The 23,771-nt window shown below is 33.8% G+C and overlaps 2 protein-coding genes across 3 annotated transcripts; both read right to left on the bottom strand.

Moving 5' to 3' along the window:
* Positions 1 to 1,336: 1,336 nt before the first annotated feature.
* On the bottom strand, positions 1,337 to 2,737 carry LOC125588607 (CLAVATA3/ESR (CLE)-related protein 26-like). The gene is made up of 2 exons (XM_048760120.1): positions 2,215 to 2,737; positions 1,337 to 1,572 (listed from the first exon to the last, which is right to left on the bottom strand). The coding sequence occupies exons 1-2, from the start codon at positions 2,487 to 2,489 to the stop codon at positions 1,533 to 1,535; spliced, it is 315 nt and encodes a 104-aa protein (XP_048616077.1). The 5' UTR covers positions 2,490 to 2,737; the 3' UTR covers positions 1,337 to 1,532.
* Positions 2,738 to 12,296: 9,559 nt separating this feature from the next.
* Positions 12,297 to 13,317, bottom strand: LOC106446510 (transcription factor KUA1). 2 transcript variants are annotated; one of them, XM_048760119.1, is made up of 3 exons: positions 12,891 to 13,282; positions 12,470 to 12,806; positions 12,297 to 12,435 (listed from the first exon to the last, which is right to left on the bottom strand). In XM_048760119.1, exons 1-3 carry the CDS (start codon positions 13,165 to 13,167, stop codon positions 12,366 to 12,368), a joined length of 684 nt encoding a protein of 227 aa, XP_048616076.1. In that variant the 5' UTR covers positions 13,168 to 13,282; the 3' UTR covers positions 12,297 to 12,365. The 2 variants fall into 2 exon arrangements, with proteins under 2 accessions (XP_048616076.1, XP_013743718.1); XM_013888264.3 differs by having other exon boundaries at positions 12,297 to 12,806; positions 12,891 to 13,317.
* Positions 13,318 to 23,771: the final 10,454 nt, after the last annotated feature.

The raw sequence follows: 23,771 nt of genomic DNA, 5'->3' as shown, positions 1-23,771 counted from the left end.
TTATAAAATTTATACTATCTTAAAAATATATATAGCATAGTTAGAGTTTCTTTTTGGATTATACACAATTTTGTTGTGTTCTATTCTATTTAGAAACATAGAACATAAATGTAATTCTCTCTCTCTCCCCCCATCCCTCCCTCCCTCCCTCTCTCTCAGTGTTTTGAAAACCAGACTGGACCAGCTGGTCGGACCGTGACTTGGCCTTCTAACTGGTTTCGGGCTGCATTAAAAACCGAATTTGAGTTAAACCGACAAATCTGGTTAAAACCGGTGAAATTCGCTAAACCGGTGATCCAATTCGATATTAAAACCCATTTTTCAAATTCAATTAAGCTGCAAATTGTAAAAAAAACTTCGTAAAAAATTCATATTATTACAATGCCAAATCAATGTTGGTCCGATTTTTAAAACATTGTTTTTTCTCTATACATTTAGATTTATTCTATATGTACACAAAAACAAAAATAGTATTTTGGGTTTATATATAATATACCCACACACATTAAGGAGAAAACAGTCTAAGTGGACGTCAAATGTACACACTTTCCAAAGTATGGTTATTTTGTGAATTTTTTCACCATAATGGTTATGCAACAAATTAACCTAAAATAGTACGTATTACTTTCTTTTTCGGAAAAAAAAACACATGTTATTTACACAAACAAAAAAGCACTCATTTGGGTTGGGTTTTCCAGTTGAAGTCAGAGAACTGTCTAAAGACCGGAACCTCTGACAGATGGCTTGTTTTATCAGATATTGTCGAGCCCTGAGTATTAGAGCAGCAATTATAGACGTTGCCTCTTCGGGTTTCAAAGACTTAACTTGTCAATCAGATTGTAAAAGTGATCTCATATCTCTTCTCAAAGGTTCGTCCTCTGAGATTGCAATCAAAAGTATCTTTCATGACATTTACGTGTTGAATCGATCCTTTAACTCTATTGTTTAGTTTTATTCCAATACTGAAGAACTGTAGCTGATGGTTTAGCAAAGAATGCTCTAATGCTCTTGTCTAACTCCACTTTGGAGATGTAAGCTTTGTTAAGTTATGAATGAATGAAGTTTGACCCCCATAAAAGCACTCATTTGTCGTTTTTCGAGTAAATAATATACCTAATTTAGTAAATGCATATAATCATATTGCCCACATACAATGTGAGAAAAAAGAGATCTAAATGTAACTCAAAGATGGACAAAAGAAAGAACCAATATGCAATATGATAAATCAGAATTGCATGCTCGTATACTTCTTTTCTTCTTGGCCTATTTAAAAAAAAAAATATATATATATATATATATTTTTTTTTTTTTTTTTTTTTTTTTGAGAAAGAGCCTATAAATATATAATTTGATAATTTCTTCGCTAGGGTAAAAAAACATTAAACCGAAAAAATAGAAGTGTAGGGTCACAAATGTTTTGAGCATATTTAAAAGATTCGATCCCAAACGAAAGGAAAAGAGAATCTAGCAGCATTACAAAACCTTTGCCAATAAATACTTCTATCTGCTTCTTCCCCAAGCTTTCACCGTACTTATGCGCTTCCCGGTGGTCGTCCTGAATTTCCCGCTCTCCTGTATAAAGAACACTGACTTTATCCAAATATTTTATTATATTTATACTTTTATATAACCGATACAAATAAATAACCTTAATAAATTTGATACTTCAGTCAACTGACGACGCTAATACAGTTACCATGGAAGACTGGAAGTTAGCATAAAAACATTGTTTGTCAAAATGATTAATTGAGATTTAAGTGGTTTGTCTACATAACTAAGAAATGAGGTGACAGAAAAAGAAGGAAAAGGGCTAAAGCTTCCATAAAATGAATTTTTTTAAAAAAGAAGCCATCTGACAGCCTTTTGCGAGCCTCTGTTATACGTCTCTCCCAATCTGAGTTAGCTAAAAGAAACAAAATGTTAATCTGATTGTACTAGAAGTATGTAATATAAATTAGACAGACACATCAAGTTCCCCCCCCCCCACCCAAAAAAAAAGACAGATACATACATCAAGAATGAATAAACTTTTTCTATTATATAAAATGAATTAACTTGCTTGGCGTCTTTAAATATATTTAGGGTTTTGTTAATCTAACTCAACATAGATATATCAGTAGCTATGCCAGATTTTAATGGAAAAGAACAACATAGATAGATATACAGAAGAGTTGACTGAAAGTAAAAGATGAAATTTAAAAATGGTAAAAGAACCTGTTGTGTATAGGATCAGGTCCACGAGGCACTGTTCTTTTGCTGCCAGCGTAGATAAGATCGCCATTGCTTGGTTTATCTTCAAGTTCTTGTTGTACTTCCTTAGCATGTACAATGGAGTTGTTAATCGTCTTAGCAGCAGTGATCTCTTTTGCGGTTTTGGCTTCACTGTTATTTTCTAAGACAAAAGCATCGATCATCAGAAGAGTGACTAAACCAATTGTAAATAGTGTACAAAACAACAATTGGAGACGAAGGGATTGGAGATTTCGCATGGTTTCTAGTCTTATGGGTGGTTTTCTGGGTCCTAACTTTGTTTATTGGTTGAAGTATGGACAGAAATCAATATCGATCGAAGAAGTAGCTAGGTGTATTCGACTTTTCTGAATTATAAACAATAATAGAGAACAAAGAAAAGTGAACACAAAAGCAAGTGAAGAGAGGAACAGTCTTATCACTTTGATGAGTTAAGATGGTTGGTGTTCTTTATAGGTTCCATGGCTTTTATTCTGTTTGATATGCTTCACTTTACTCGAAACATTATGATAGAGAGACAGAGAAATAATGTCTATTTTGAATCTTTATATTTTTCTGTGATATATATATTGTAAATTTTATCTTTAATCATGAATCCGTATTTTTGTCGTCTTTTTTTTTCTCAATAATTTATGTATATATATATATATATACCCAATAAACACAATACGCTAATATATTACAGAATTATTTTTAAAAAGAAAATTGAGAAAGATCGTATATATAGAACAGCTGGTCTGAAACGTGACAAGGGAGGAATATATTTAGTATTCTTTGTTTTATGTGCATGAGAAGGTTCGGATACGAATTGAAGTATGAATCAGATCTAAGATTGGATCCGGCGAGCGGCCGGCGTGTGAGCGTGCGTGCCGTCGCCGGAGCCCCTCGAGATACCCTAAAGATGTTATCTTTGCGCTTCTCATTCATCTCATATGTCCTCCGTCTTGTCTGAGCTCTGGTTCAGGTCCTATCCGCGGCGGATCTGATTCTGGAGTAAAGACGCGGTCGTGTGGAGGTTTGGCGCGGTGAAGCTAGTGAAGCTAGTCGTTTTTGCCAGTTGATGTTTCGTTTCCGGGAGGTGGAGGCTCTTACAGCTCCGTCGCCGCCGGCCCTTGTTTTCGGGAGGTGAAGGCTTCCTCAGTCTTGCGTCGCCGGCTCTAGTTTGTTCCAGTTCGTTGGATCGGTTTTGGATCCCGTTTGTGGTGTGTGTGTGTCTCTTGGTTCGTGGTTCCAAGTGGTTCACGGCTTTGTTCAGTCGGATGAGTTCTCGATTGGATCGATGAAGCTCTCCGAAGTGAAGACAAAGCGTGGAAGAGAAGAGTTGGTTTCGATGGAGGCTCTCCGGTATTCTGAGTTCGAGGTTTGTGGTTGTGTAGCTCCGGCGACGTCTCGAGGTGGTGACAGTCAAGTTGAGGCTGAAGCGACGTGTGTCGTACTGATGGTGTGTTATCCTTACACGTGTCCGGCCTCCTTGACGCGTGGGCCTACCGAAGTCGGTCGGGTTTTTGTTTTGGGCCGCATGCCTTTTAACTTTTCTTATTGGCCCGTAGGGTTTTGGACTTCTTGTTGTTTGTTTGGTTGGGCCTTGGGCCGTGTAGTTGGGTTTGATCCTTTTTATTAATATTAAAAAAAAAAACTTGGCGGAAAAAAAAAAGAATTGAAGTATGAATTTTTTACATTTGGAGTCACTTTTCCGCTTTCCTATTACACTTCCGGTCACCTTGGACTGGAGGCACACATTGTCATGTAAAAAAGACTCCAATGCCCCTAAACTAAAACACTGTAAGTCTGTAACTGAAACAGTTTTTCTTTACTTTTTCCGGTCGCTAAAGCACAAAAATTTTAATACCACTTAAACATTAGAAATTTTCCCCTTATTTTCCAGAAAGTCACGAAAACCTCAAATTCCTAAAAAAAAAAAAACCTCAATTTCATCACACATAAAATTTTCAAATTTCCAATTTTTATCTCACAAACGATGAAGATTAAGATTTCTAAACCGTTTCATAACTCGAAACCGAACATCAACCCCACTTTGTGCCCATGGCGCCTAAGTGAACATGGCACCTTTCATCCAAATCTGTGTGAACTGGGAAGGCTATGTTCCTTCGAAGGCGCGAATAGAATCCATTAGGCTGTCGTGTTGTGGTCAGATTGGCTTTAGTATCGAGTTTCAAAAACGTGTCTGGGACAAGAAATTACGCGGCGTTGGAGCTTTCCACGGTGGGTAAGCGTTTCGATTTGGCCAAGATTCGGCAAAAAAAGCTGGGTTCTTAAAATGTTTATTTTTCCAGATTTAGTTCTTAAAATCGAATGTAACCGAATAGATCTATCAGTTTAACTCAAAAACAACATGAACAACGTGATTTTTTGATTTATTGTGACAATATTCTATGGTCGGCCATGAAAGTGTTGCAGACGAAGTAAAACAATTTGGAAGAAGAAGAAGATGACCATAATTACGATTTTGCCATTACTAAAGAAACAAAAAAAAACAGCAAAAATATCAAATCATATGAACATTGGACATGTACGGGTCTTCAAATATGCTGCTCAACTCCACAGACATGCCCTCCATAGTCCTCCCATCCATGCCTTTGTCGAATGCATCCACGTACATACATCTCTTGTCCACAATCGTCATCCCCAACTCCCCTGTCCACACCCATGTCCACACTTCCCTTGTCCACACACCTAAACTAGGAACAACTTCATCAATCTATGTTTTGCTGCATCAAAACCTACTTCATGAGTGTTAAGTTGTTGTGAGCGATGTTGTCCTATAAGATTATATGTTGTTCTTCTCTTTTAAATGAACTATATTAGTTTGTCTTTCTTTCCAATGTTATTTTGTAAATGGTTAGTTGTTTTAGTAAACCATGGTCATCATCTATACGAACCACAACGTACACTTCCACATATAGGCCATCCATAATTCATTCTTTCAAATTGCACCGTCCACAACACATTATCCATGATATTGTGTCTACTTAATTCATTTTTAAATTTTATAAAAATAAAAATATGAATGTGTTCAAATGGTACCGTCCACAACACATTGTCCATAATACTATGTCCACTTAATTCATTTTTGAAAAAATTAAAATATCAAAATAAATATATACATATGGATCTCAAACATAGAAGAAAAAAAATTATAATTTACTATGTATATTATATATCAAATTTAGTTACCATAATACAAGACAATAACAAATAAAATCTGTTGAGGGAAACAAAAAAAAAACTTGTAAGTGGTTGGAGACTAAAAAAGAATACGTTGAAATCAGACTAAACTCAAAAATGGTCCATTTTTCCAGTTTGTCTCATCAAGGGCAAAATAGTCCAAAAGCTCTCTTGGTCTTCGTGAATGTGTTCTACAAACGGGAAGAGTCTCTGAATGCAAATGAAACTCAAAATGTGGCCCATTATGTAATCTATTCTTGAAGTATTTGAGTTTATTTGGCTTCACAAAATTAATATACACATTTGCTTTGGGTCAGCCGAGGTGGTTGTCTGTTTTGTTTGAGCGGGAGCGTTTCTCTTAGCTCTGTTGTAGTGGTATTTTGTTTATGTTTGTACAAAACTGGTTGGAATTATACTAATGAAATATTTCAGATGAAAATAATAATAATAATAATAATAATAATAATAATAATAATATACACATTTGATATTGCACGTGCCAAGGGGTTTCCCTCGTACTTTTATCACGTACAATTCGATCCAAAATGTAAAGCTAGTTACATTTGAAGATGCAAGTGGAGCATGTAAATGTCAATAGTCTTTCGTGACTAACTAGGCGACGAAGTCACTGATGCTGGATGCATTAGTCGTTACTACATAAGGCATGCAGAGTGGTGGGTTACCATGTGGATGCAAGATATGTTAAGATGGAGAAGGATAAACTGAGGGTTTATGTCTTGACGTTGTCGTTGAAGTAGTTTCTGAGGTAGTATGCGCCAGAGAGTGAACCGGGAAGCATGCAGAATGGTGGAGACCATGTGGATGCAAGGTGTTGAACTGGCGTGGGATAAACTTGATGAGCAAGTTTATACCGTGGAGAAAAGGCAAGAGATAAATTTGGGGAGCAAGTTTATGCCTTAAGGAATAAGTGCATTTCAAGAAAAGGAAAATGTATTTATTGATATGGAAGTTGTACATATCCATGTTCCTTGGAGACTAGGATTTCAGGAACGTGGAGATAACTATAAAAGAGCTATGTAGTCTTTTGTATTCCATAAGACTGGCTATTATTATAGAGGAATGGTGAAAATCCCGTAGGAGTGTTCTTGGGTTGGGCTGAAGCAGTTGCTGAAGTACTGACGACAGAGAAACAAGTTTGGGTAGATTATGAATCTTTCAATAGCAGTTGTTAGGGTGTTAACATGTTGTGTAAAGCTGATAAACAAGTCTTGTGATAGATTGTTTAGGCGATTTCTAATAAATCAATAGTTGGTTGCTTGTATCTATTTTGTCTCTTGATTTATCTTCTGCATTACCTAATTGTGGTGTCATATTTACACTAACAACATAGTTACATAACCATGCCATACATATCCCAATTCCCATAACCATGCCATACATATCCCAATTCCCCATTGTTATATTATAAATTTATACCATGTTTTATAAACACATAATCATTAGATACATTATGTATGTTTTCACAAATTTAGTTTAATATACGAACAAAGTTAATTGATTGCATAGCAGTAACGTGTGTGTGCATTAAATTTTGCACATACGTATTACATAGTATCTACTATCTACTTAGTTCAGTTCAGCCTGATCCTCACATAATTTGATACACTGAACAGATTGATTCTTGATGGCGTATTTTTTGGACTTAAAGACACAAACATATACCTTTTTTTCACAAACATAAACTTCATTCGTTCACCTACGTAAAACATCGAATAATAACTTTTTGAGCTGTCGAAAATTAGCAATATTTTACATTAGCCAAACATATATATGCTTTAACCACCTTGACTGTTCTTTATGTATCATGATGTATTTATTAAAGATTGCTGAAATAGAGATGAGAATGACAAGATTGGCTAGACCCACGATAAAAATTTACCCCTTGGGAATATATTTCTATATCACTGTTGCAATAGCGGCCGTAGTTTATCTCATAATATATTCATTTATGGCCAGAGTCCACAGAGATATTTATTCCAAGAGACAAAGACATAAGGAGGACATAGCCAGCCTATTCCAGTGTCGGGAAATCTAAAATAGACAGAGAGAAGCAGCTAGTGAGTTTTTGTTTTGACTCAAAAGAAGCAGCTAGTGAGTTTCTCCATTGGATTCAGATTATGTTGGGCAGAAAAGGCAGATCAAAGAGGAGGCAGACATGTTGTCAACCAGATCTTTTTTCTTCATCGGCTTGTATCACACCAGAGGCAGAGCATGCTCCCGAATCCACATGCTCTCTAATTCTAGATACTGAAAAAAAACTCATATATTTTACTTGCTTTAACTGATCTCTTGCATTAACCTCTCTGGCTCTCTACCTAGAAGAAAAGCTCTTCCAAAAGTTGAAGATCAAGCGATCATAGTCAGTTGATCATACTTAACATAGTCACATAGATAAATAAGTGGTGATAACTTCTTTTTTTTTTGGATAACTTTTCGATGGAGTCGACGTTCATAATAAATATAAAGAGTAATACGTAATAAACAATCTGTCATATATGAAACAGTGTAGTCCCAAGTATACCAATCCCCCTAAAGCTTTTATATACTGACAAACATATCTGTCTTTTTTTCAGTAGACAATTACACAAAATGTTGAATTAGTTTTCTGAGTTAAAAGTAAAACTATGGTATGGTCAGAGAAAAACCCATGTTTTTCTCAAACTCTTCAGAGGTTCATGAACCTGTTGAAGATTATTCAGTATTGCTCTTGAAACATTATATTATTTCTCTTTACAAGTTATAAGACCTGTGGCAGACATATTATCAAAGCAAAATATGTTTTGTCATAAAGTTCAGTCAAAAACAAATGTTTTGTCAGTTATGAAACAAGTAAAATCCCAATTTTATTAAACCCTTAAAAGCTTATCCTATACACTCAAACAGTGTCTATGTTTTTTTCCAACAGCCAATGAAAATGTTGAATCTGTTTTCTGAGCCATCAATGAAAGCTTCACATGTTGAAAAACCTGTTCTCTCAAAACCGCGAATTCCTTTGTGATCTTCCATTGGATACTCCAAGCATCGGTACTGTCTCTTTCTTTCTGAAGAATATAGCTGATCAGCTTATGAGTAACAGCCCTCGCATAAACGCCTGCCCTTTTGGTTTCAAATAATATTACACCAGGACCACATTTCATAATGAAATCTTTTGTTTTCCATCAAGAAATGAAATGTTTCTTTCTGTTATCCCAAAACCGGGAAATGATACTTTCTCCTCATCTGCAGAAGGCACACAGCTTCTGTAAGTTTTGTAAGACTGAGACATGAGAAAACAAAAACAAGAATCTTTGAAACCATACCACACTGAAATAAATGAGCCTTGACAAACAAGTAATGAGCTGCTTCAGAAAACCCTAGATCATGAAAGATTTTGCTGATAGCGTGATTAACAATCCAACCATCAAACAGATTATACATCTCCGATATCGACGCAGAACAATAAGCAGGTCCGAGACAGAGATTATCATCTTTTCGGAGGAGTTGCAAGAAACACAAGGACCCGAGAAGGAGAGCATTCGAAGGTGACGTTGCTTAATTCCTTCTTTGAAACCGAGAAGGAATCTACGTCAAACGCTTGTGATCTCCTCGTCTCAATTGTTTCTGTAGAGGTTGTTTCGATAACTTCTTCTTCGTCGTTGCCGACGAGGAATCAAACGGACTCGCCGAAAATAAATAATATTATCAGAATCCAGAAATGGTCCGATATTATTCTACTATTTATGAAGTTCTAAGATAATTAATTATAAATTGGACCCCGGTGGTTTTAATTAATCCTTTCGATTCCACATTAGAAGTGTACCACTGTTCTTCATTTCGACTTTGTTCGTTTTACAGGCCACTGTGACCTAGGACTGAATGTTGTTTATCATGGTGTGAATGGTCATATTGATCAATCGCACATCTTGTTGGCTGTTGCTTTTTTTGTAAGATCATAAATTATTAAAGAAACTTTTGTATGGTGTAGTACTTATCACTAAACTTATTTATAATCATAGAATGTTGGTAACTACTATTTGATCAAAAAATATATAACGTGTTTGAACTGTTTGATGTATAGGACACTCATGACTATTGTCTGTTGATGATGTTTTCGTAACTTTTTAAAAAAAGATGTTTCTTAACTATTTTTGTTGTGTGTGCAAAGTTTCTAACCTTTTGAATAACGCTTTTATAATGAATACTCCTTGTAACAACATTATAGTGAGGAAACCATATATAGCTTATAATGTTGTAAATACTGGAACGTCCAGTATCTGAGTGTGTAGTTGAATTTTGTTGTGTTTTGAGTTTCTTTTTTTTAAAATGTGGTGCTTTGGAGTCTTAAGGGGATTTGCTTGAGTTATTAGTTAAGCCACCGATTGGAGTCTCCGGGTGGTGCAGTAGTTGAAAAGTAAGTTGTTAAATTGAGAAATCATGATTGAGTTTTTTTTTTACTGTGATAATAATTAGGCCTGGACATTTCATATATCGGTTTGGTTCGGGTATTTTGGATTTCAGGTAGTTAGGGTAGGAGGCTAGAGGATCAATTTACTACTTGATAGATTTTCGGTTCGGTTCGGTTTGGTTCGGATAGTTCCGGGTTCGGTTCGAATAGTAAAACTAGGAACCGGAAAATACCCGGAAAATATTCGGTTCTCATTTGGTTCCGGTTCGGGTTCAGATAGTTCGGTAGTTTGGGTAATTCGGATAAATTATCGGTTATTTAGGGTAAAATATCAAATAATTAGGATGATTTAGATAAAAAAATTGGATATTTCAGATTACTTTAGATATTTCGGATAAAACTATCCAGATAGTTTCAGATACTTTCGGGTAGTTCGAATACTTTATAATAATTTAGTATCTTCAACTATTTTAGGATACTTTTAACATATCTTTAAATTAAAAATATATATTTAGTTATATTATATGTACATATAATTAATAGTTTTATATATTCGGGTGCCCGTTCGGTTATCAGTTTGGTTCCGGTTCGGTTATTTCGAGTATAGAAATATAGGAACCGTTCGGTTATTTGAGGGTTTTGGTCCAGTTCCGGTTTCGGATATTTCGGTTCGATTTCGGTTCGGTTCTTCGGTTCCGTTTTAAATTTTTCCCATGCCTAATATTAATTATGGATTGTTATTCTATATATGTCTTATTATGGTAGAATATGGGGGAATTTCATGTTTACCACTTTCATGGTACAAATATTCATTTTTACCACCACTAAAGAAACATTTTCAAAAATACATTTTTCGTTAAGTGGCAAAAGACTCTTATGCACTTGTTTTCTATATATATAATAAATAATTATTTAAATAAATAAATAAAGAATAATAATAATAATATTTTTTTTATGTTTCTGAATTATGCTTTTTCAAATTCAAACTTTTTTTTATTTTTTTGAATTTTTTTTTCAAATTTTCTTTTTGAAAATGGAAAATTTTGTTTGAAACTATTGTTTAGAATTTTTTAATTATTTATTTATATATTTATTAGAATCTTAAATTTCATCTTCCAAAAATCATACCCCACCTTTCAGCTTTAAACCCTAAGTCTAGATTAGCTAACCTTAGAAATATAAATGTATTTTACTCTTCATTAAAAGTGAGAGTAAAAGTAGTTAATGTAAGCATGAAAAGTGGTATTATAAATGTGGTATCAGAGGTAATTTTCCAGAGAAAATTACCGTGAGCTTTGATTAGGATCCTCCAATTATATAAAAAAAAACTCAAGATATTTAAAATCTTATTGTAGTTGTAGAAATTGAGATTAAAAATAGTTATCTTGATATGGTTTCCAAATAAAAGTTCTTTTAATAGGACTTTAGCACAAAAATTAAAGTTTATTCATTATTTTCTTAAAACATAAACATACTATTAAAAAGGCGTGTACATATACTACTATTTCAACATGTAGATACATATCTTGATCCGTGTTTATATCATTATATGGTTGACTGGTTATCAAAATCTATTTTTATATCCAAGTTATTACTTTAACAAAGACATATGTACAAAATAATTTAATAAATAAAATGACGGAAGTCAAAACAATAAAAATAAAATACGTACTGTACGCCTCATTAATGTCTTTCGAGGAAGAAGAAGATTTCATAGATTCAGATAAGGAGACGGGACCGTTGGATCTCATGACACCTTCAGGGAAAAGAATCCTTCGGGAGAGACCAGTTAAACCTTCTACAAAAGCAAAGGAGATGCATGGGCAACCCACTAGCCGTGGACGGGGAAATCGAGGTCGTGGACGACGCGGTGGACACGGTTAGACATTTCGATTGCTTATCATTAGCCGATCAGGATTGGCGTCCGATTGTTTCTCTCGTTTATTATATGAACTTTTTCTGTTGTAATCGATTTTCCAACACTCTATAACTTCGGTTGTAGTTCTTAACTTTTATGATAATAATAATTAAAAAAAAAAAAAAAAATACGTACTGTACTATATCTAGTAATATAACTGTGCTCGGTTCATGAACGCGACGTTAAATCTACACATGCATCCCGTAAAAGACGGCAAAAACTGGAAAAGAACATAAAAACGTATCAGATGCACTTAATAAACAACAATTAAATTCCATATACAACTATTTTAACTTAAGCATCGTCAGAAACCAACACGCAGTTTCTTGGAAGTAGTCTCTCACAAACTACGTTTGACCAAAACAACACATAGGCTACCTGCTGTTTACCACATCCATTCATATATCGTACAACAACAAAAACGACAAGTCGTTTCTTTCTCCCTTCCCCATAAAGGCCAAAAAAAACTGTACACACTAATCATAATCAGATATAATTAGCCTAATCATATAATCTCCTCCAATTTCACATTAATCATAATCAAATCTTATCTTATAATAATAATAACCAAACAAAGCTTTTTGTTCTTACATCAAGCAACTCCCATTATACTATCTCCATTACTCGACATGGTCTCGAAGACCGAGGAACGTGACCGCTCACGTGTCTTCTGTTCATTGGAATATGAATACGATGAAGAAGACTGCATCGGTAGTTCCAGCGACAACGCAAACATCTCCGGCGCCGCCGCTGTTTTGTGGCTGAGATTCAGATCAGCCATCTTACGCGACGGATGAACCGGAGGAATCCCCCCCAGTGGCGTCCTCTCTTCTGTTTGAGTGTCGGGAGTGATGTCAAAGAGGCTGAATCTACGGCGGCGGCGATTATGGTTTGTACGGCGGAGGAAATACTTCTGAGCGTGGCTCGCCACCTGAGTCGGTGTCCGTGTTTTCACGAAGTTTCTAGATATCCCTCTCCAATCTCCTTTGCCTACTCTATGCAGCCCCGTGAGGAATAATCTATGCTCTTCCTCCGTCCATGGAGTCCCTGAAATCAAGATTCAAGAATCAAGAACCAAGAATCAAGAAACATAGATGAGATCGAAAGAGAGATGTTTTGGATGAAGGGAACCTCGCTTGCGCTCGCGGTTTATGACGGAGGCGTGAACGACGTCGTCTGACGCGTAGCCACCGTCGTCCACAGGGTTTGAGTCGTGAGCGGCGTGATCGAATTGAGATAGGTTGTTCATACTGACGCTTTTTCTGAAAGAAGAAGACGACGAAGCTTTCGTTACGCGGACGCCGAAAAGCATTATTCCTTTCTCTCCTCCGCCGCCAGGGGATGTTTCCGTCGGACACGTACGAGAGTTGTGGCCGTTGTTTCCACACTGAGAGCAACTGCGCGACATCTTTTTCCCCGAGCCAGAAGCGCGAAAGAGAGAGAGAGAGGAATAAAAAGGTGAAGGAAGAGAAAACTTGAGGTGTGTATAAACTGCGTTATAAAATGATTCCACTTCACCAGAAAAGCCTACACTGTTCTGTCTTCTTCTTCTTCTTTTTTTTTTTAATCTCAAAGTGACTTTGTCTGTCCGAAAATAATTATGTTAGATTTTTTATTTATTTTTCATACGTCAATTGTAAAACAATTGTTTTGTCCACCTTAATTTATATTTTCATTGGCAACAAAAAGAAGATTACTAATCAAGCAAACTGTTTGATCTAATGTGTGTAACCGAATGTTTGATCTAATCTTAATCTACCAGATGACAAAAAAAAAAAAAATCAAACAAACGGTTGGATAGGCGAATGACAAACAGTGCCGACTCTAAATCATGGCAACATAGGCAATTACTATGGATCCATAGATCCAAAAAAAATTTAGTGTTATTTTACTAATTAAAAAAAATTATTATTATTTGTAAACATCAATTAGTTGGTGAAATTATAACAAAAAATCTATGATTAACTAAATTTAATTTAAATACAATAAGAACAAAAAAAATTATCTTACACCATTTTTAATTTTTCCATTAACAAAATCTAATTTACACACAAAAACTAATTTTTTAATTATTTTTTTCTTAGAATACCACAATTTTTTGCTTTAATTTATGGAAATGCAGTAAATAAAGATCGAGAATTTTTCTATAAAAGGGTCTTTATTTTATATTTAGCCTAAGGTCATGATCTTTTTTAAGACGGCACTGGTGACAAAGAGATTAGAAGAGTTGGTTGGAGAAAACAATAAGAAGCTATGGTCATTAACCATCTAGAATTGAGCTCGGTTGAATGGACCAAACACAGCGGTTTGTATTCATGACATTTCTATGTCACCATTCGGATTCAAACATATGTTTGAGTTTTGATCATGCTACTTTGACAAAAAGAAGGAAATACTAGTTGTCAAACCAACTTTAACCAAGCTCAACCTAAGTCATGAACCGAAATGGAAAACCAAAACATAACTTGATTGGATATATTTGGTCAAATTGGACAGCAGGTTGAAACGAAAATCATGTCAAACTACTGCACATTCTATAAATTTCCATCTGCTATTTATTTTTCTAAACCCCAAAAAATCGAATAATTTCTTTTTTTTTGCTAAGAGAAAAAAAATGAATAATTTAAACTCAAACCATACCAAAATTCGGATTTAAACATTTTATCCGAGAAATTAATATTACTATTCATAAAAGATAATCGAATTGGTAGATGATTCAATTGGCAATAGGTCGGGAGTTCCATAATCTCATATTTTATCGAATAGTTTGTGTAACACCTAACTGAGATGAAACAATAGTTTGTGTAACACCTAACTGAGATGAAACATATTAGTATGGTTTACAGGACAATGACAACACCTTAAAGTTTCAAAAAAAAAAAACATATTAGCATCATTTTAAATCGTACACTTCCAAGCTCTTACAGTATTTACTATCGACCAATGAGTCGAAGCGTGTCCAACTTTCGACCGTTCGAAAGAAAGAAAAAGGCTGTTCCTGTCATCGTATGTAACCATATGGTTTCGTTGTCGTTACGCATATAAATTACATGTACATAAGTATTTTAATTTTTTTTCACAATCATAAGTATTTTAAATATTTGTGACCAATGGTAAGGTTCGTGGACTTTTATGAGTTGTTGATAAAATGTTAGTGCAAGTTACGAGAGACCCTAGTGGATGAAGGTTTTTTTTTTTGTCGGCGAGTGTATGAAGTTTCGGAGAAGATTACTGTAGTTTGATAAACAAACATTTTTGCATCAAAACAATAAGCTGGACCGTTCAATGTATCTGTTTCTATGCTGTTTGCGACATATGATTTTCCTTTTTAATCCAATATATCGACCGTCCACGGTAGCACTGCGTATATAATAATAGATTGTAGATCTCCAGTTGCAATTAAAATATAAAGCTACGACCCTTCACTGTTTCTTATATACTATTTTTTTGATAAAGTGACAACTACCTAGAGACGAGTATAGTTAAATATTCAAATGTGTTATAAAATAACTTATGATTCTATAGTGTCGAGAGATTTAAATAAGGGCGATTAATTTTCCTCGCAGAAAGAAGATATACGATAAATATGCAAGAGAGAATATTTACTATGAAGAGGGAGAAGAAATATGAGATGTAATGATTCTTTTACTATAAACTCTTGTTCTTGTTTATGGTGTACAAAAGAATGAGATGAGTGATGGTATTTATAGTGAGCAACAATACATAAAATAACAAAGATGGTGCTTGATTTGGTAAATGAGTGGGTGATCATAGTGCTTGATGAGTAGATGATCATAGTGCTTGAGTTGGTAAAGGAGTGGAGGATCATTTCAAAGTTTATCTTATAACACTCCCCCTTGATCATCCATCTTGTATTACGTAGTGCCTCGTTAAAAACCTAGTCATGGAAAACCCAATGGGAAAAATCATAGTAAGGTAAAAAGAGTACAACTACGTAAGCTTCCCCTCGAATGAGCAATCATAGATCCTTCTGATGGCGCATTCCAATGTTATGGACATGTTTTCTGAATACCGAGGTAGGTAGTGATTTTGTGAAGAGGTCGGCTGCATCGTCGCATGATCGAACATATCTTACTTCGATCTCTTTATTCTTCTCGAGCTCTTGAGTGTATGAGAAGAACTTCGGAGGTATATGTTTGGTTCTATCGCTTTTGATATATCCTTCCTTTGTTTGAGCAACACATGCTGCATTATCTTCATATAGAATAGTTGGCTCCGTATTTTTGCCAATCCCACTGCTTGAACAGATGTGTCGGCTTATTGATCTTAGCCATACACATTCTCTACTTGCTTCATGAAGTGCAATGATCTCAGCGTGATTTGAAGAAGTAGCAACAAGTGTCTGCTTCTGAGAACGCCAAGATATGGCGGTGCCTCCAATTGTAAAAACATATCCTGTCTGGGATCGAGCTTTGTGTGGATCTGACAAATAACATGCATCTGCAAAACCAATCATTTGACCTTTTGAACTTTTAGGATAAAACAAGCCTAAATCAGTTGTTCCTTGAAGGTAACGAAAGACATGTTTAATTTCATTCCAATGTCTTCGCGTAGGAGACGAACTGAATCTCGCTAAAAGATTAATGGCAAAAGATATGTCAGGTCGAGTACAATTTGCAAGATACATAAGAGCTCCAATTGCACTTAAATATGGAGTTTCAGGACCAAGTATTTCTTCATTTTCCTCAGATGGTCGAAACAGACCATTTTCAACATTAAGTGATCTAACGACCATCGGGGTGCTAAGAGGAGTTGCTTTATCCATATTAAAGCGTTTCAATACTTGTTTGGTATATATAGACTGATGTACAAATATACCCTTTTGAGAGTGCTCAATTTTTAATCCTAGACAATATTTTGTCTGCCCGAGATCTTTCATCTCAAATTCTTCTTTCAGATAGTTTGATGCCTTTTGGATTTCGTTTTGAGTTCCAATAATATTAAGATCATCAATGTACACCGCGATTATCACAAATCCGGATGTTGTTTTCTTTATGAAAACACAAGGGCATATAGGATCATTCGTGTATCCTTCTTTTGTTAAGTGTTCGCTGAGACGATTATACCACATTCGTCCAGATTGTTTTAACCCATATAATGATCTTTGCAATTTTATTGCACATAACTCTTTAGGTTTGGAATTTAACGTTTCTGGCATTTTAAATCCATCTGGGATTCTCATATAGATATCAATATCTAATGATCCATATAAATATGCCGTAACGACATCCATGAGACGCATTTCTAAATTTTCATTGGCCGCTAGGCTCATCAGGAATCTAAATGTGATTGCGTCCATAACAGGAGAATAAGTTTCCTCATAATCAATTCATGGCCTTTGAGAGAAACCTTGGGCTACGAGACGAGCTTTGTATCTTGTAATCTCGTTTTTCTCATTTCTTTTTCGGACAAACACTCATTTGTACCCAACAGGTTTTACATCTTTGGGTGTGAGCACAATAGTTCCGAATACATTTCGTTTGTTAAGCGAATCTAGTTCGACTTGAATCACATCTTTCCATTTTATCCAGTCATGTCTCTTTTGACATTCATATACAGACTTTGGTTCAGGATCTTCGTTTTCTTCATTAATTTCCTTTGCTAAAAGGTATGAGAAAACGTCATCAATATCATCCATCTCATTTCGTTTCCATATCTTTCCATTATGGATGTAATTGATAGAAATCTCGTGATTTCTTTCAGATTCATGATGCTCTATATTGTCGTTAGATTCACAATTCGCTTCTTCCAAAATATTTTCCGCTATTTTGGGAGTATCATGCTTTTCACATTTCTTACGTTTTCTAGGAAGTTTATCCTTTGAACCAATAGGTCTACCGCGCTTTAAACTTGTTCCTGATTCACGTGTATCAACTGCCGTTCCACCGTTTTGTGGTATTTCAATACGAGCAGGAGTATTTGCAGCGGGTATATGTGATTTAGTTACCATTTTGGTATCAGCAAATGCATCAGGTAGCTGATTTGCTATATTTTGTAAATGCATGATACGTCGAACTTCTAGTTCTGACTGTTTCGTAGGAGGATCAAGGTGTAATAACGATGGTACACTCCATTTGATCTCTTTTCCTATTTGCTTATTGTCTCCCCCTAGAGTTGAGAATTCTTTCTCATTGAAATGACAATCGGCAAATCGTGCCGTAAACACATCACCAGTTTGTGGTTCTAGGTATCTTATTATTGATAGAGAATCATAGCCAATATATTCCCAACCGTCTTTGCGGTCCCATCTTTGTACGTTGTGGTGGTGCTATTGGAATATAAACCGCACAGTCAAAGATTTTTAGATGAGAGATATTTGGTTCTTTTCCAAATGCTAACTGTAATGGGGAATATCTATGTTATGCACTTGGTATTATCTGAATTAGTGCTTCTGCATGCAAAATAGCTTGTCCCCATACAGAGGTTGGGAGTTTTGATCTCATGATCAATGGCCTTGCAATTAGTTGCAGCCGTTTAATTAATGATTATGCCAAACCATTTTGTGTATGAACATGAGCAACATAATGCTCTACTTCAATCCCTGATACCATACAATAATCATTAAAAGCTTGGGATGTGAATTCATCAGCGTTATCTAATCTAACTCTTTTAATTGGATAATCTGAGAACTGTGCTCTTAATTTGATTATCTTAGTTAGAAATCTCGCAAATGCCATATTTTGAGATGATAACAAACAAACATGTGACCATCTACTCGATGCATCGATTAATACCATAAAGTAGTAGAATGGTCCACACGGTGGATGTATTGGTCCACAAATATCACCTTGGATTCTTTCCAAAAACTTTGGTGATTCTTTGTCAATTTTGGTTGGTGATGGTCTTATGATTAATTTCCCAAGAGCACACGCATCACATGTCATTTTATTACTTTGGTATATATCTTGGGTTTTTATTGAATGACCATGTGAGCTTTCAATGATTTTTCGCATCATTGTAGTGCCTGGGTGACCAAGACGATCATGCCATAATGTAACATCTTCTGAATTTCTTTTGATCACAAGATGTGATTCTATAGCATCAATATAAGTGTGATGCAATCCAGAAGGAAGTTCTGGAAATTTTTCCAGTACAAGGCCTTTGCCTGATTTTTCAGAAGTTATATACAAATACTTCTTTCCATTCTCAGTTGCAGACTGAGTGTTATACCCTTGACGGTATATATCTTTGAAACTCAACAAATTTCTCTTAGAATTTGGAGAATATAAGGCATTATCTATGGAAAACTTTGTTCCATTAGGCAACATAAAGTTTGCCTTGCCAATTCCTTCGATCAGGTCTGTAGGATCTGATATTGTGTTTACAGTCATTTTTACTGACTTTAAAGTAGAGAAATATCTTTTATCTTTCAGTATAGTGTGCGTTGTGTGTGCCACTATCTGGTATGCAAACTTCTCTACCAATTTGCTTAGTTGTTGTTTCATTTGCTTTCTTATCCATTTCTGTAACACACAGTTAATATCAATAAAGAAAATAAACTTTCATAAGTAAACATATTATGCATCAATAACAAGTACACAATAATTATACATTAGTTATTATGAAATACAACATTATTCTGAAAACTTTAAATTTTGCTCATATAAACATGGTCATTACATTAGTAAATATCAACATATAATCCAAATTCTTTTATGATATTAGACCAAAGACTAACCGACTACAAGACTAACCGATTACAAATAATTTCTTTTATGATGTTAGACCATGAATCATAAAGTATGTTTCCTTAATACCATTAAACCATGAAGCATATTAAAGTATAATAAGCAAAATTTAATTCATCAAATAACTATTACTCTTACATATAGACAAACGTTGATGATTATTAATGATATCAAGTTCTTTAGTGCTCAAGATTTTAAAACCAAACAATCAAACCAACCAAAGATTATATTGCAAATATTAATTAATGATTCTCAATTATTTAGAGCATGAACCATATAAACCAATGGTTATCCAAACCAATTCAAACATATTATTTTCTGAACAAACCAATTTAGTATTATAACTTTGACTAAACGTATTATTATCAAACAAGCATATTGGTGACACATGTGTGCATGTGCATGGTTCAATGAATAGACGAGCAAATCGGTAACGCAACTACACGTTATAAAGGTGTTTTCTGTTTTGAGTGTTAACCGAACCAAACCAATTAACAATAAGCGATACACATTACAGTGTGTAGAATTAAATTAAATAAAGTCGTTTTAGCAGATCCATCGATCGATGCGTTATAGCCCATAAACCCATCGATCGATGCGTTTTAGCAGATGGACAACCATTAGTCATGGTTAATATATTATATGTCATATGACTATAGTATTATAGTGCATTGCTTTAAAACATGCATATATACAATCAGACAAATTAATATCATCGTCTAATTAACATTATATACTAAACCGATAATACCAAACGATACTAAATATCATGAATCATAAATATGGTTTTTTTTTTTTTTTTTTTAGAATTTTGCAATTTTAAAATGAACCATTTATATTAATAATACACGCAATTACAAGGAGAAGCAACGTAAAGAAAAATAAACCGATATTCATTTTAAATTCACCCGAAGTAAATTCTCCAACGAATAAACCGTAAACAGAAACACAAATAAAAATTGTACATAAAATCAAAAATGCGCGAATCATCTTTCTTGAAATGAATAATCGGAGAAGAGCGATTTGTAAATATTTGAGAGAAGATGAAATGTTTTGGATGAGAAAATGAAGTGAAAATGAGTTGTATTTATAGATGAAAATTACTGTTCATGACCGTTAGAGAAAGGAAACCTTTTTGAAAAAATTTCTTTGTGACCGTTGGGGTTAAATCGAGTGCACCAAGAATCAGTCTGAAAATATTGTATTAAACAGTCATTTAAATCTATAAAATTTCATAAAAAATAATAGAAGTAAAAAAAAATATGGCAATGAAATATTTATGTTATGACAACAAATCATGCGACGGCTCAGCCGATCAATGCAGAGTAATAAATAAATTATACGGCGGTTCGGCCGACCAATTAATAATAAACAAAATATAAGGCGGCTCGGCCGACCAATAAATAATAAACAGGATATAAGGCGGCTCGGCCGACCATTAAATTACTAATAAATAATATAGGCGGTATTCCGGCTATTATAACATGATATAAATAATAGTAGAGGCGGTATACCGACCATTATAGCAGGGTATAAATGATACAAATAAATTTTACCAATTTGGAGAACGTTCGTGCTGATAACGTGTTATAAAATAACTTATGATTCTATAGTGTCGAGAAATTTAAATAAGAGCGATTAATTTTCCACGCAGAAAGAAGATATACGATAAATATGCAAGAGAAAATATTTACTATGAAGAGGGAGAAGAGAGATGAGATGTAATGATTCTTTTATTATAAACTTTTGTTCTTGTTTATGGTGTACAAAAGAGTGAGATGAGTGATGGTATTTATAGTGAGCAACAATACATAAAATAACAAAAATGGTGCTTGATTTGGTAAATGAGTGGGTGATCATAGTGCTTGATGAGTAGATGATCATAGTGCTTGAGTTGGTAAAGGAGTGGAAGATCATTTCAAAGTTTATCTTATAACAAAATGCACTTTATAAATTTTCTTGGAGGTACTGGTTGTATAAGCAAGTGCGTGTCAAATTTCAATGTTAGTTTTACCAAGAAGAGACGGACACGTTTTCCTCGATATAGATTAGATAAGATCCCAACATCTCTCGGCTCTTTCAACTGCTATTCTTTAGAAGCTGCAGAACCGTTGATGATTCTGTGTGTAATCCTATTCCGTAGCCTCTCCACACTCACTGCAACAATGGAAGATCCACGCAACTACAGAGACGGGTTTCAACTGCTTTAAAAATCCATCGGTTGGGCTTTTCAATGTCGATTTTGATTTTTTTTGTGTTTTCGAACGCAATCTCTAGAAATATAAGTAAAGATTGCTTACGGGTTTCTTTTCTTCTTAGCTACCTCTATCCTTAGCTTGGTTTTAGTTATGTTAGCTTATCAGTTTACCGTCGAATATCTCTCCGGTTGTTTCCGACTTAGCCTATCAAATGTTTAATTTTAATATAAGCATTTGTTGTCCAAAAAAAAGATTAGATAAGATCCGAGTGCATTTTGATAGTATAGATGGCACCGTCATTTAAAATGTTGGGCACATTAAACTTTAATCTCCATAAAATATGCACTGAGCTTTTGTTGATTACAATGGTTAGTGGAAAACAAACTCGGATATGAAAAGATAGTACTCTAACATTTCTAAATGACCAGTTAAACATGAACACAAGTTTATCATTGCTTTAGCCTTTAGTAACAACATATTTTAAATCTAATCTATTAAATTAGAGCCTTATGATTTTTTTATGTGTGATTTTTCTTGGACCATCCCTTAAAAAAATTATTAAATTAAACATACTTTAATTACAATATTTTTTAATATCTTAATCTTGTATTTGAAATACAAATAAACAACTTTCCTTATAAATTCTAACAAAATCTTTTAAAAAATCTATTTGCAGTTTATTTTCGTAATTAACTAATTTAAATTTTGATTATCATTAAAATATAATTAAAAATTAAAATTAATTTAGTTTGGATTTAAAAAAAGTATATTATCACATAAAATATTTTAATTATATTTTACTGATAATTGAAATTTAAATTAATTAGTTTTTGGAAATAAAACTTTTAAAATATTCTGTTAGAATGTTTTTAAAAATATTCATTTGTACTTGAAATGAAAAAAAATAAAAAATAAAAAAATATCAAATCTATTAAATTAGGGTCATATTTTGGAATATTTTAATTTGAACTATCAAACACGGTTTCATCTAAATCATTTAAATTTCATTATATAAAATAATTATAAAAGATTTTAAACTATTTAAAACTGAGTGAAAAATTAAGATAAAATTAGTAGTTCAGGATAACTAATTTAAAGTTAAAGTTGATATTAACTTATGGCTGACACTTCAAAATACATAATGTTTGATATTATAAAAGAATGAGAGAATCTTATCTTATCATATCAAAAACAGAAAAAGGACGAGAAGTTTTGGTCCGTTGGCTATTTCCAGGAAGCGTGACAAAACTAGTGGAAACTGGAAAATATCTTTTTGTTTCTTCTTTCCCTTTATCAGCAGTTAAAATCAATCAATAGCCATCTTTGAGAAGGGTACAATCTTGCCAACATTAATTCACCGGATCCCATCAACATTATACAGTTTGGATAAAAGTAATAATACAATGGTTAACCTCTCGAAATGCCTGCCTGTTACATTTTTTTTAAGACCATGATTAATATCAGTCTCTTAACTGGAGTTATTAGCTTCGGCTAAGAGACAGTTTTTAGTTTTTCTTAGATTTTAACTAAGAAAAGTTAAGAACCGTCTATTAAATAAGAGATATAAGAGTCGTCTCTTAGCCGAAAAGTGTAAAAAAAAATCTAAAAAATATCAAATCATGAGTTAAGAACTCAGGCTAAGACCGGAGTTAATCATGTCCTAAATGTTCCAAAAAAACCAACATTTAGAAGAAAAAAAGTATTTAGAAATAACAAAAACAATTCACTGACAACTCCACCAGTTTCATTTTCTTATTTTGGGTTGACCTAACTATCTTTTAGAATATCAATATTGGTTAAATACTTGTATATAAACTTATATAATATTAATATTAGTATTAGAATCTAATAGTTTTTTTTTTAAGTTTTCAATAATTAAACGTTGAATCAATGAGAAAATAATGTGTAGAAAATTATCTCGCATTTAAAAAAAAAAATCTCAAACAAGAATAATTTTAAATATGATGATGATGGTCTTAGGTAAATATTTGTATAATTGTCACTTTATTGAGTTATAAATGTACTTTAAGATTATTATTATTATTTTTTTGACATCAGTCATCTCTGTACTTTGAGATAATAATCTAACAATCCATATACCCGAA

This window comes from Brassica napus, chromosome C6, assembly GCF_020379485.1.
Source record: "Brassica napus cultivar Da-Ae chromosome C6, Da-Ae, whole genome shotgun sequence".
Lineage (NCBI taxonomy): Eukaryota > Viridiplantae > Streptophyta > Magnoliopsida > Brassicales > Brassicaceae > Brassica > Brassica napus.
Note: the sequence above shows the minus strand (reverse complement) of the source record. Positions and strands in the feature narration are given on the sequence as shown.